The sequence below is a fragment of the Excalfactoria chinensis genome, chromosome 17 (genome assembly GCF_039878825.1).
Source record: "Excalfactoria chinensis isolate bCotChi1 chromosome 17, bCotChi1.hap2, whole genome shotgun sequence".
NCBI classification, from domain to species: domain Eukaryota; kingdom Metazoa; phylum Chordata; class Aves; order Galliformes; family Phasianidae; genus Excalfactoria; species Excalfactoria chinensis.
The window spans coordinates 4,381,465-4,394,132 of NC_092841.1; the positions used below are offsets into that span (position 1 = coordinate 4,381,465).

Here is a 12,668-nt window from a genome sequence, read left to right on the forward strand (position 1 = left end):
CTCTGATCCCCAGCCCTCAGACAGATACCGGGAGACTTGTTGAATTCGTCTTTGCAGCAAGAGCTTTATACAGAAGATGTACATAAGAAAATATACAATTTGATTTCTATGTAGGAGATAGAGGAATTTTCATCCTCTTGAAGGTCATTTACACTCAGTTACAGAGGAATAAATATACATACATTTATAGAACTCTTTAGGATTAAAAAACACAGTTAAGTTGCAACTGTGGTATTGTAACAGCCATGACAATAAACCACAGTCATCCTGGTGTCCTGCTGGATCCTCTGAGTGTGGGCAGGGTGAGGAGGGGTGCTCCAGCAAGGCAGCGTGGTGCACACCTCCTCCTCTTGGGCATGCATACATCTTGGTAGACCCCACAGAGTGGGAGGAAATCCAGTCTTCAGCTTGCTTCAGTTCCAGGCTTTCCCAGTACTGCTTCACTTAAAGATTTCTTTTCTGGCTTAGGGAAATCTCTGCCTTTCGGAGCTAAGGGCAGCTCTCTCTTAGGGGCACCGGTTCCTGGGCATTGCTTCACCTGCCATCCTCGGCCCTGGCCTGCAGGGATCCCCTCCGGGGGAAGGCAGAGGACTGCACAGGTTGAGACCAGTTTTCCTGATGGAGCAGCTGGGGAAGAACGCTTCTGCCTTCCTACCTGCTTCCACTCTATTGGAAGGGGAGAGACAGAGACACATTGGTTGAACTGGGCTGTGGGTTCCGTTGCCTCTGGGAAAGATGACTGTGCTTTACCGGCAGGATCTAGGTTAGCTCATCTTAGTATGGCCATGCATGGTTTATTTTTTTAAATGCCTCATTTAAGATATATAGATGTCGGAAAAGATTGAAAAGGTGGACTCCATCCTGCAGTCAGCGGAGAAGCGGGGATTCGGAGGAGGCTGGAGGTCTTCAGATATATCAGCTATGTTTCCTGACAGATAGGAGAAGCTTAAGGGAGGACTCAGAAGTCAGTAGTTTTCTGATGATTGGAGTGACCGGTCACCAGGACAGGCCATACCGGGTCCTGCTGGGGAAGAAGAAAGAAAAAACCCACGTTTAGGGGCATTTTTAGGCACATCATTAAACTTGGAGCTTTTGTGCATTCGCTTTGTTGGGTTTTTTTACACTCATTGTGTGAGTAAAGCCCATAATTGAAACGGAAGAACTGGAATTCAAGGAGCCATCACAAGTTCCCATGATGGACAAGATGCATCAGTCCCATCTGCAGCCTCTGCTGCCAACTTGCTGTGTGGCTCCAGAGCATCTTACCTGAAATGTTCATGGTTGGTGAGTGCTTCCTCTGTGAAGGAAGAAACCCATGGCAGGGAGAGAAGAGCAGCTGGGAGTTTGAAGAGCATTGAATGTTGGTGCCTCAGTTCTGAAGCTCCAGAGCAGGCAAACTCTTAGGAACTGCCAGGCAGCCTTTCATCTGATGTGTGGCTCCTGGATAGCAAGTAAGCCACCGTGTCTCTGGAACCCTGAGTAAGAGCTGCTATCTGGGAACACTGCCTGCCTCTCAAAAGGACCTTTTTATCACTTAAAATTGTGTCATCACATTGGAATGGATTTGTGTGCTTGCACTGTGGCTCTTACACCTGAAGATACTGAGCTTTGTCTTCTGCAAGGATGGAAGAAACTGGGTTTTATTTCATTAACGCTTATACATTTCTGAGAGAGAGCTGGGCCAAAGGTGCTAAAGGAAAACCAGCTGCTACTGTCGGGGTTTTCTTTTCTCCTCGAGGAGTGAACTGAAATTGCAATCAGGCAGGGAGAGAAGAAGGTGAAGTATTTAAGTACTGCGGTTTAGAAACCAAAGTTTTTCTGTCTCTGGTGCAGAACTTTATCCGCCCTGTGTGGAATGACTGGTATTTCCATCCCTAATCCATACCGTCTCTGGCACTACAAGATGAATTATCACTTCAGGAAGGCTCAGAGCTGCCAGCACAATCCCTGACATTTCAGGCATAAATTTGTCTTCTCCATCCTGTTATGCATCTCCTTAGAGAAAGGGGGCCAAATGGCCATAGCTGGGCTTTGGACTTCAACCGAGTCCTTTCCCTTAGCAAAGGGCACAGCGATAGCTCTTGCTTACAGTGCACCGCAGGGTCACTGTACTTTACCTAGCAAATAAACCAAGATCCCTTTCCCAAAAGCTTACACGTTTTCAGGCTTATCCAAAGTGTTCTGGAATCTGTACAAGCTCCAGATCTAGTCCTGGGAAGAGGAAAAGCAGAATGGGATGAGCTGACGACAGCTGTGGCTTTTCTTGCTACCTTTGCTGGGCATTTAGTGGTTTCCAGTTGTTGGAGGTGTTTGTGTATTACTGTTTCACTGTTGGTGTTTGGGCTGGTAGATGTCAGTGAGCCCATTGCTCAAAGGAGAGCCAGCCCTTCCTCCTGAGTCACCCTCTGGCCCGGAGCACCTTATTCAAAGAATATTTGCCGTCTCGATCCTTCCTGTTGTGGGACATTCATTTGAAGGCACCAGCCCTTGTTTTTCTAAATACCTGAGTGTCTTGGATGGGAACTGTAGTTATTGAAAGGCAGGTGCTGGTCTGGGAACTGCTTCTTATGGAAGACATCTATTTTCATACGGAAGGTATGGGCTGGGTGGCCTGGGGCCAGATTCCTCAGCTGTGTCTTGCCCTGCTTTTCAAACCAGACATGGGAGAAGCTTCACTAGGACAGAAGGAGGAGCATCTCCGGTCGATTAGAAAAGCAGAGTCTGTATTATCCCCCCCCCAGGGCTGGCAGTGGGCTAAAGCCACCCTTGATTTGACACTGAATTACACGTTTTACCCTTCCTTGCCATCCCAGGTCTGTCATTAGGTCTGTGACTGCTTTAAGGGGTTGACTCCATCCCTATTGCTCCAGGCAGGGTCTCTGCTCTGTGAGCCTGTGGAGTCCAGCACAACCAGGAAGAGCAAGCAGCTCAGAGTGGGATTTCAGCTAAATCTCCGTGTTAGGGGCATCTGAGACAGCACTCCCCGTAGCATTGGTGGCACTGGGGTTTGTTGTAGGTCCGTGCACGAAGTGGCTGCAATCTACTGCTAGGAAGTGGTTCTGCGCCCCATCTTACGTGCTTAATGGCGGCTTCCCTTCCTGGACCTCTTGGTGGGCAGCTTGCAGGTGCGGAGGGCAGGGGTGTCCCTGATGGACTGCCCCCGGTACTGCGCGGGCGTGGAGCATGTGTCCTCCGTGCGGGTGCGATTGCCTTTCAGCCACCTGGGGGGAGAGCACAGGAGCTTACAGGAGGCACAGCCCACCAGGCGCTGCAGCCACACATGGACCTGGCGGGCTGAGTGTCTCCCTCTGCCATCTCCTCCTGCCCCTTGTAGGCTGGGAGGAGACAGACCCCAAGGGATGAGGGGAAGGAAGGCGCGCGTGGCCCCGTACTTGCGCAGATGTGCCAGCTGGCAGTTGCAGTGCCAGGCGTTCCTGGAGAGCGTCAGGGTCTCCATCTTGTCAAAGGGGAAGTTGCGGGGCAGCTGGGTCAGCCGGTTGTTCTCGAGGTGGGCGGTCTTCAGAACGGTGACGCCGGCAAACGCGTTATCTGCAAACTGAACAGAGAGGTTTATGCTGAGCAACACCAAGTTGGGGAAGGGGAGATGTTCTCCTGGGTTTAAACTTGAGCATTCCATAAGCATGGAGGCAGCAAGTGCGTGAGCAATGGGGAGCCCTGGTGGGAGCTGCTGGGGTGGGAGGCGTGCAGGGTTCCTGGCAGCGGTCTCCTACCTGAAAAGAGATGCAGCCCAGATCCACGTGGGACTCTGGAGCTACATTCCTAAATAAAGCAAAAGCGGGCAGCCCTCTTTATGTTTTGAGCCATATATCTCTGTTCTTAATGAAGGTATTTTCTGGGTATGTCCCTTCCAAGGCTGGATGCCCGCCCAGGGCCGCTGCCTTCCCTGCCATGGGGCAGCTGAAGGAGGCAGTGTTTGTGGCGTCTGTGGGCTTTGGCAGTGCCCAATGGCTCCGAGTGGAAAGTTACACTTGGCATCGGAGTGGTGTAGAAACAGAGGCAGGTTTCCAGCACCTCAGACTCCTCTGTTTTCTCTCATTTCCAGTGGGCTGTTTGCAAGGGGTGCTGCAAGATCCGTCTGCTCTTGATTAATGGGTAGGCTTTAAGGGAGAGCTTCAGCTTTGTGTGGCCGTGGACTCGACTTCTCAGCCCTCCCCTATCTTTTCCTTCATGCTTCATCTCCATTTTTTTCTCAGCCAGTAATTACTCAGATTGGAGAGTTTCTTTTTGAAAGCAAACCTGTCAACACCGACTTTCTTGGAGGCGATGCATTAGAGACAGGGCTGTTGGCAGAGCTTCCCCTGGCTGTGACAAACCACTCCTCCCCCTTTCTCAGAATGGGGAAACCTTCTCAAACCTGTAGAAAGGAGATTCACCGGGTCTGCCAGGAGACCCTGTGGGGTCAGGACCTGCGCTTCCCTTTCTGGTGAGCTCACACGCACCGTCACACTGCGGGTGGGACCGTGGGGCTGCGGCCAGGCCCTCTGAGCTGAAGGACCTGACAGAGGGAAATGTGCTATTTTAAGCTGTGAACTTCTGCTATCTTCCAAATTAAGCAACATCGGATCCATTTAGAGCTTAGCTAAGAGACTCCCGGAGTACTGTAGCTGTTGGACAGTCAGCACTGCTGGCCTCTGTGAGCTGATCTCAGTAGGCTGTACTGTGCTGATAGCAGAATTGCTCTGACAGATGCTGGCCATACAGCAGGGTTAGAAGCCTGACTGCCCTGGCCGTGCTCTTGTTTGGACGGAGGGACACTGTCCCAGATGCTTGTTCCTCTCCCGGCCCCAGGAGGAGAAGCAGTGCCTGCTGGGGACAGCTGCTGTGCTTCCTGTCACAGCGTGCATTTGTTAAGAAATTGGTGAATCTCCTGTTGTTTAAATTGAGGGTCACTGTTGTAATTTCTTTTGCAATGAAGAGAGGGTGCGTGCAGACTTAAATACTGACTGGTTGCTATTGAACTGCTTGGGCTGGTGTCAGTCTCCAACCGGGCATGCTGTGACTCCAGCTTCTTTCCTTTATTCCCCGTGGAAACCGGTGTGGTCTGTTTCTGATAGCTTTTAGCATCTTTGTTCTTTAAAAGATAGACGAGACCATTTGAGTTGTTCTTTGTTACTAAGAAATTCCCTATTTCATCACACACATAGAGCACACTTGTGCTTACCGGGCATTGCTCTGCTTTGAAATGCTGCCTTGCCTGGATGGACTTTGTTTTTGGGCTTCCTGGCAATGTGTCATGCCAAGGAAAGCTGTCTTTCCCTGCAGAAGATGCCCCCCTTTCCAGCCATGTAGGGTACATCTCAGACATGGGGCTGCCATAGGGTGCTGCTCATCTTACACTGTGCTAGTTTGTGTTCTTGCACTTCTACCTGGCATTTCAGAGGTTCTAATGTGAGTTATTCCCTGAGCGTGATGCTTCTGCCTATGGATGATGCTTTCTCACAGAAAAGAGGGAGGTTGTTTTTCTGGGATATATGAATGTTCCTTCTCCACTCTGGTGGGAACAGACCCCCTTTGTAAGATGCTGCAAGAGTTGCTTTGGAGAGAGCATCAATAAACAAACCTTTCTTTATAATGTGTAAAGTTGGAAGGCACGGGGGAGAGGTGAAGATGAGGGTTCACATGTCTACCTGTCTGCAAGGCATGAGGGAGAAACTGCTTTTGCTCTTTGGAATCTCCCCCTTCCAGACAGCAGCAGGCACTCAGGCTGGGCAAAGGAGGCAGAGCAGTTCAGTTCTTCAGTCCCTTGTGTACAGGGCAGATGCCCAGTGTCTGGGATGGTGGAAGGTTACAGATTGTCCTGGAACACCCCAAATACTTTCTTAATGACTGGTGTGACCTCCAGCTTTGGAGCAGTGCCTTTGCAATGAGCTTGACCAGCCCCAGATAGTTTGGCTTTGCATAAAGCAGCCCACCAAAAAGGTGTAGCAGAGCTCTCACCCCTTGCTTGGGCTACGTATGGCTTTTTGCAGCTGGCAGGTACCTCACTTCATGCAGAAACTGCAGGCCTGGATCCCCCCCCCCTCTGCAGACTGCAGGAGGGGAGGTGAATTGGCAGGTTTGTAAAGGAGATGAGAATTGAGCCCTGCATTTCATATACAGAGGAAAGGCAAAGAGAAAGGACTCACCTTTTTCAGTTTCATGTTGTCCAAGTGGAGAGTCTGCAGGTAGCGCCCAAAGGACTGGAAAGCGTTGTCTGGAATCACCTCAATTGGGTTGTGGGAAAGCTTCAGTTCCTCCAGCACTCTCAGCTTACTCATTGCACTCACGGGATAGCTGCTCAGCTGGTTCTTGTCCAGGTGGAGGACAGCGAGGTTTTCAACATCCTCCAGGGCCCCAGGAAGGAGGTTGGTGAGGGAGTTGTCGGAGAGGAAGAGCCAGCGCAGGTCTTTAGCACCACTGAAGACCCCTGCTTTCAGCTCCCGGATTTTATTGCTGCCTAGGTGCAGGATAAAGAGATTGACAAGAGGAGAAAGGATCCCTTTGGATAAGTCTGGGATCTTATTCTGGTCCAGGTACAGGTAGGTGAGCTCAGAGAGGTCATCAAAGGCTCCTGGCTTTATGACACTGATCTGGTTGTCAGTGAGGTAGAGGTAGACCAGGTTCTTGAGCCCTCTGAAGGCTCCGGTTGAGATCTCCTTGATCCGTGAGCTCTGGAGATGAAGGGACACCAGCTTTTTCATGTCCCGGAAGCCATTGGTTGGCAGAACGGGGAAGTTGTTCCTCTGCAGGTTGAGAAGCCGTGTTTGCTCAGGCACCTTGGGGATCTTCTTCAACCCAGCATTGTCGCAGATGACGTGCTGCAGGTCCCCGCCGTGACAGTGGCAGCTCGGGGGACACGCTTGCACAACAGAGATGACACATGCCAGTAGGCCGAGGACACTGAGGAAGCAGCCCGACCGATTCATGGTCAGATCTGGAATCGGTGTGGTGGGAAGAGAAGAAGCAGGAGGAGGAGGGAGATGGGTAGGAGAGAGAGAGTGACTGGGTCTGCAGCATGCTGAACACAGCCCTATTTATAATGTTATTAAAAAGCAAAATCCCTTCCCACAAACCACAGGCAGCAGCCAGTTGGAAGCAAGTGGCTTTGGGAACTTACTGTGAGCTTAACCCCTTGGCACCAGGCTAAGGAATGTCCTCAGTCCTGCCGGGCTCCGCTGCAGAAGTGCCTGCGCAAAGGTAGTTTTCCTCTCTGCAACGGGGGGGCAAATGGTCAAGAGGAACAAATGCAAACCTGCTCCGTGAGAAATCTCTGATCCCTGCCAAGCCATGCAGGGCCCGGTTTGCCAGTGAGGGGAAAAGCAACCTATTTTGCTTGAATGGAAGCCTTAGGATGGCACAGCAAGGAGCACTGCTGCCCTTCAAACCAGCTTGCGCTAAAGCTTTCAGCCAGCTCCTGGGCTGCATGTTGGCCTGGACTGTTGTGGGGAGATGCATCTTTTCCTGCTGTGGTAGAGGAAAAGTTCTGGAGGATCTTGTTGATTTCAAAAGAGTTTGCCTGAGAAGGGGCTGGAGGGGCTGGGAGAGCTGTGGTGTCATGCCAATGGGCGGCAGCGCTGTAGCTGCTCTTGCAATGCAGAATTTTGGTTGAAGTCCTTCAGATCTAGATGGCACCTGGGAATTGGGCAAGAAAGGGGAGCAAAGAGGTTGGTGATTTCTGCTGCATCTTCCCTATGGAGGTGGGATGCGGTAGATCCAGGGCTGGTCACGGTCAGGAGATCGGCATGTGAAGGGAATTCTCAGCATGTGGCACCATGAAGCAGAAGCCGTTGTGTTCCTTTGGGGGATGGAGCAATGGGAGAGCCTGCCGGGGAGCAGTGAGGCACAGGCTGGTGGGTGTGATAGTGAGAGAAGTGCTAGGTGGTGGTTCTTACTGCATGACTGGCTTAGTTGAGGTGGATGGCAATGCCTGAGGCTCTCAGGGTGAAGCTGGACAGGGAAAGTCCTGGGCGTTGGAAAGGGGATGGTGAAGCTGCTGGAGCAGGAGTGGGGCCGAGCTGGTGCATTTCTTGCAGCAGCAGTTGCAGGTTGTTGTGACATGGAAGTGTGTTAGCAATGCACAGATATCCCTTGCAGATAAAGCAGTTAAAAGCTCCAGTGCCTGCTTTGGGGAGTGAGAAGGGAGAGATCCAGGAGTTGCGGGGTGGGGTTTGGATGTGGAACATTTTGAACTGATTTCCAGCCAGTTCCTGGCTGTAGCAAACAGTTGAGAGCTGAGCACATAACTGTGAGCTTGTTGAGATTTCTGCTGCTGAAGCTGGATACAGAGCCCCAGTGGAGCTTTTGCAGAGGCGAGACAGTCTCAAGAAAGGGAGGAAATCCAAGGGCTGACTTAGGACACAGACTGGCTTATTCACAGAGATTTCTGGGTTTTTCCATTGTTGCGAGGAGGAATTAGCCAGCACCACTGAGCATGCTCCAGATGCTGTTATGCAAACTGCCTGGCAGCCCCAGCTCCAAGCAGCAGCTGTGGGTTTAAATGGTGTTTTCAGTGCATGACTTATCTGCGGGGAGAGAGAGGGGGTTTCTGGGGTGTGAATGTAGGTTCTGATGAGCCCGTGGGGCAGATGGGATTGGCTACACGATGATGTCATGTGGGACCTCGGTGCAAACCAGGCCACGTCGCTCAATATTTGTCTGTCTTGACATGCAACGCCCTGCTGTAGAGCAGCTGAGGCCTCACCACCACTTCAGCGTGAAGTCATTCCTCCTGCCTCGCCCCAGAGATGCCCTGCTGTAGGACTGCCAGGAAAGAAAGGTGAGAGGTGTTTTTGTTTGCAGCAGCTGGGCACCAAGCACACACTGCGGTCTCTGGAGCATTTCTTTTGTCAGAATCTGTGAGGCAGGAAAAGAAGGGGTTCAGAGAGGAACCCCCAGACAGGAACCTGCATGAGAGTGGAAAAGGGGAAAAAAAGAACCAAAAACCCCTCTAAAACATCGTCGTCTTCTTTCCACTGACTGATTTTTCTCTGAACAGATCCAGCTGCTTTGTCGAACCTGAACCCATCTGTTCAGCAGTTCCTGAAAGCTGTGCACCAGCTCTTCTATGCAAGAGCAACTGATGGGTGAGCTTTAAATGCAGCCCGTGTCTGCTGGACATCAGAGCGAGGTGGTTGTCTGTGCTTCCCTCCTGGGTGCAGCTGATGTTGGATACTTGGTTTTCCCATCTTCTTGCAAAAGAAATACTGCCAATGCCGTACCATTTCTGCAGGGATCTCTTCTAGCCTGAGTCAGACTGAAGCTAAAAGATGTGAGGTCTTTGCAAACTCCATCCATGAATACATTCCACCCGTGTGTGTTTCTGGAACAAGACCCCTTTCAGAGGTTAGGCTGTACAAAACTCAAGCCATCCTCTATGGCCAGAGAGGTCAGGCCCAAGCTTGGGTAAGACCTGTATTGTCCTTGTGGAGATGCCATGATGTAGCTGCCCCTGTGCTGTGCTGGTGCAGGGTGGGGAGATGTCCCTGCAGCGAGGGCTCCCTGCCAGCCCCACTGGTGCAGCAGAGCTTTGGTGGATGCTGTGTTATGCTGGGTCCTGCTGTGGGGTGGCAGCAGGGCAGGGCTGCTGGGAAAAAGGTGTCTGCCTCTCAGCTCCATTTCTCCAGGCACAAATGTGGAATAAAAGGAAGTTCTTTCCCTTAATGGTTTTGATTTCCATGCCTCGGTGAGCAGATTCCTGTGGCGGGAGCCGACTGGCATCTGCTGTGCCTGGCACCTGGCCTGGCTGCCGGAGGGGCCCCTGGGCTCCGAGCTGCTGGAGTTTTGAGCTGCTTGAGTTTTGAGCTGCTTGCTGACAGCCTCTGGCCTGCCCGCACTGGACTTCACAGCCCAGGGATGACTAAGGCTGGCCAGCGAGCGTACAGTGATCCTCAAAAGCTCGCCCAGGCCCTGCTCATGGCTCGTGGGTGGCTTGCAGTCCAGTGCTGACAATGGCAGCAGTGTTGGTGTTCCTCCTGCAGGGCACGATGCCGCAGGGGGCTGGGGAGCATCCAGCCCTGAACCCCACAGCTCCCCAGGGACCTGCACTGCTGGGATGGGGCAGAGGAGGTGGGATTCTTCTGCCATCCTCTCTTTCTTAATTGATTAACAGTTAGCAAACATTCCCCGTGCCTGGTAATTGGCAGCCATTGGCCTCCCCTCCTCTCCTTCTTGGAGGCGTTGTGGGCTGAGCAAATAAATACAGGTTTTGAAACTGTATAAATATAGACTTGGGGTGTTGCTTTGGTGTTGCAGGTCAGAGCTGTTTTGATACAACATTGGAGATGGTCTTTTCCATGTGTAATCTTTATTTTTGTTGGTATTCTGGTGTACTGAAGCTGCTACTCATATACTACTCCATGTGAAAATACTCTGTTGCTTGCTTAAGCCTGACTCTGCAGCTTTGAAGGGGATCCAGATCTAGTTTTGTACATCAGTGCTCAGCAGCAATCATCCCCTTGGGCTCCAGGCTCCCTTTCTGGCTGGAAAAGGTGGCTCAGACAGCCTGAGGAAGTGCCCTGGTGGCATTGGCTGTCCCACATTTGCAGCTGAGCATCTGTCTCTCCCTGGTGCTGGGTGCTAGTGAGGCAGCAGGTGGGAGAAGGTGCAGGTGAGGCTCTGCAGTGTGCTATGGCGTGGCATGGAGCAGTGTTTGAAGAGCCAGGGTAACAAATGGGGTCCAGGTGCTCCATCTCAAGGCAGTCCCAGAGAAATCCCCAGCTTTCAGCAAAGTGCACGTAACCCATCAGTAGCAGTGGCATTTGGTGCCGAGTTTGGGTCCAGCTTACTGCTTTTATTCTATGTGCTCAAGGGATGCCTTTCGCTGAGGACAAGGACCTGGCCTTTTTGTAGAGCTGGATGCGGTGGTGGTGGGTGCACCTCCTTCCATCTGATGGTTTTCTTCCACTGTAGCCTGGCCTCCACCCATTGATACACGGCCAGTTTGGCTCCAGTTGATGTCCACCCACTCCTCTCCCATCCACCCTTCCCTTCTCTCTGATCCCAGTGACTGCTGCACGATGCTCTTGGCTTCTTCCATGTAACTTGCCCTGCCCTCACCGCTGCCCCAGCCATGCCGTGTGCGCCCTGCAAGCCCGAAGCCCCCAGTGAGCTGGCAAGTAGGTGGCAAAGCAACAAAGCTACGGGAGTGTGCTGTGAGAACATCTAAAATGGTGACTTTGTGTATGGCATGAAAGCAATGAGATCCCAGACTGCCAGCCACGTCCCCAATGGGACTGAGCTCTCCAAGTCTGTGTGGATGTTGCCTCTGCACCTAGCATTTATACAGCTTCCTTCTCTGACAGCTTTGAGCATTCAGATTCCCCCAGCCCAGTGTTTTTCCTCCATTGCAGGACCTCTGTCTCCCTGTGTTCCCTCTCTCCTTTTCCTTTTAGTTCCACTTTTCCTAAATGCATTGACACCCCAGCACCAGGGAGGGTGGAGTTAATTATGCAGCAAAGACCTTCTATGAAGCTATCAGTCAGTAAAACACCAACTAACTGCTCCTGCCTTTGCCTGTTGCTGCTGGGCAGTGTTTCTGAAGTGCTGGCAGGGCCAGGGAAATATTTGCAAGCCCTGAGATTTCATGTGAGCCTGGGAAGAAGGGAGGCAGGTTTAACCCCAACCGTCGAGGAGCAGCTCGTACAGCAGTGGCTGTTTGATGGCTGGGGACAGATTTCGGTGGCCCAGGCAAACTGTGTTGCCATTTTTGCATTGGTCTCCTCGTGAGGCAGAGCTGTTGTGTGCAACGACACAAAGCCAGCGCTTCGGGCACCTGGTGTTTTTGGGATCTTTAAAAGTCCCATCCAAACTGGGGATATTTGGCAGCTCTTGGTGTGGGGAGAAATGCCAGCGGGGTGGCCACCCTTGGAGGTTTGTCCTGTAAAACCTGCTTATTTGTGTCCTGGCGCTGTGACACAAAGATGGTACTGTTGCTGTGGTAGGAAATGAAATCTCGTGTGACATGGGCTGGATGGGTTCAGAAGCTGTTTTTGCAGCAGCAAAGTTGACCTGGAGGTTGAGGAATATTCCAATACAACTTGAGGTGGTGGGTCAGCTCTGAGGCAATGAGACACATGGCCCAGGGGACGGAAGAGCTCAGGGATGGTGGTGAGCATCTGCGTGAGGAAAGATAGTCGCTCAGTTAAGAACAATTTGCATCTGGCTGCTAAGGAAAGGGCTTTGGTGGGGATATGTGAGACAAAACACTCAGCGTGGGTTTGGGGTAATGAGATCCATCCGGCCTGTTACAATGGGCAGGGATCAAAGAGCTGCTCGGAGTCCCTCAGCACATCTCTTGGGTTGTCAGGCTGCTTTCTGGTGTTCATTACACCTCTTTGAAGTCTGAAAATCCCTATTATTTCACAGTCAATTTGCTTCTCTTTTCCGAGGCCAGTATTGTCTTCAGCGGAGCTCCATTTCTGAACGTTTCAGTCCTGCAGTTCCAGGCCTGGCATCGTTCTCCAGTGCGGCACAACCGGAGGGTGCTGACAAGGAGCATGAAGCTCAGTGAGACCCTCCTCATCCACCGCCTTCCCCTCCAGGTCCACCCAGTGTAACCTCTTGTTCCCAGCGCTGCTGTCAGCCTTCTCCCCGCAGCCTTTCACAGCAGGGCAGGGAGGGAAGGGCTGTTTTTATTGCCATTGGGTGCTCGGGAAAACCAACAAGCACGG

The 12,668-nt window shown here is 51.8% G+C and overlaps 2 protein-coding genes across 3 annotated transcripts in view; one reads left to right on the forward strand and one right to left on the reverse strand.

Annotated features, from left to right (window-relative positions):
• Positions 1 to 12,668, forward strand: part of ACSF2 (acyl-CoA synthetase family member 2) — a 31,700-nt gene that overhangs the window by 13,548 nt on the left and 5,484 nt on the right. The window lies entirely within an intron of this gene.
• Positions 42 to 7,005, reverse strand: CHAD (chondroadherin). Its single transcript, XM_072351998.1, has 4 exons — positions 6,147 to 7,005; positions 3,393 to 3,556; positions 3,076 to 3,221; positions 42 to 1,021 (listed from the first exon to the last, which is right to left on the reverse strand). The coding sequence occupies exons 1-3, from the start codon at positions 6,924 to 6,926 to the stop codon at positions 3,080 to 3,082; spliced, it is 1,086 nt and encodes a 361-aa protein (XP_072208099.1). The 5' UTR covers positions 6,927 to 7,005; the 3' UTR covers positions 42 to 1,021; positions 3,076 to 3,079.

What these genes read in the sequence shown, in the direction of transcription:
- CHAD (XM_072351998.1), bottom strand. Translation starts at nt 6,926, where the DNA reads ATGAATCGGTCGGGCTGCTTCCTCAGTGTCCTCGGCCTACTGGCATGT. An exon ending in ACAACATGAAACTGAAAAAG is followed by an intron (nt 3,557 to 6,146) that starts GTGAGTCCTTTC and finishes CTCTCTGTTCAG; the next exon opens with TTTGCAGATAACGCGTTTGC. An exon ending in CAGCTGGCACATCTGCGCAA is followed by an intron (nt 3,222 to 3,392) that starts GTACGGGGCCAC and finishes CTCTCCCCCCAG; the next exon opens with GTGGCTGAAAGGCAATCGCA.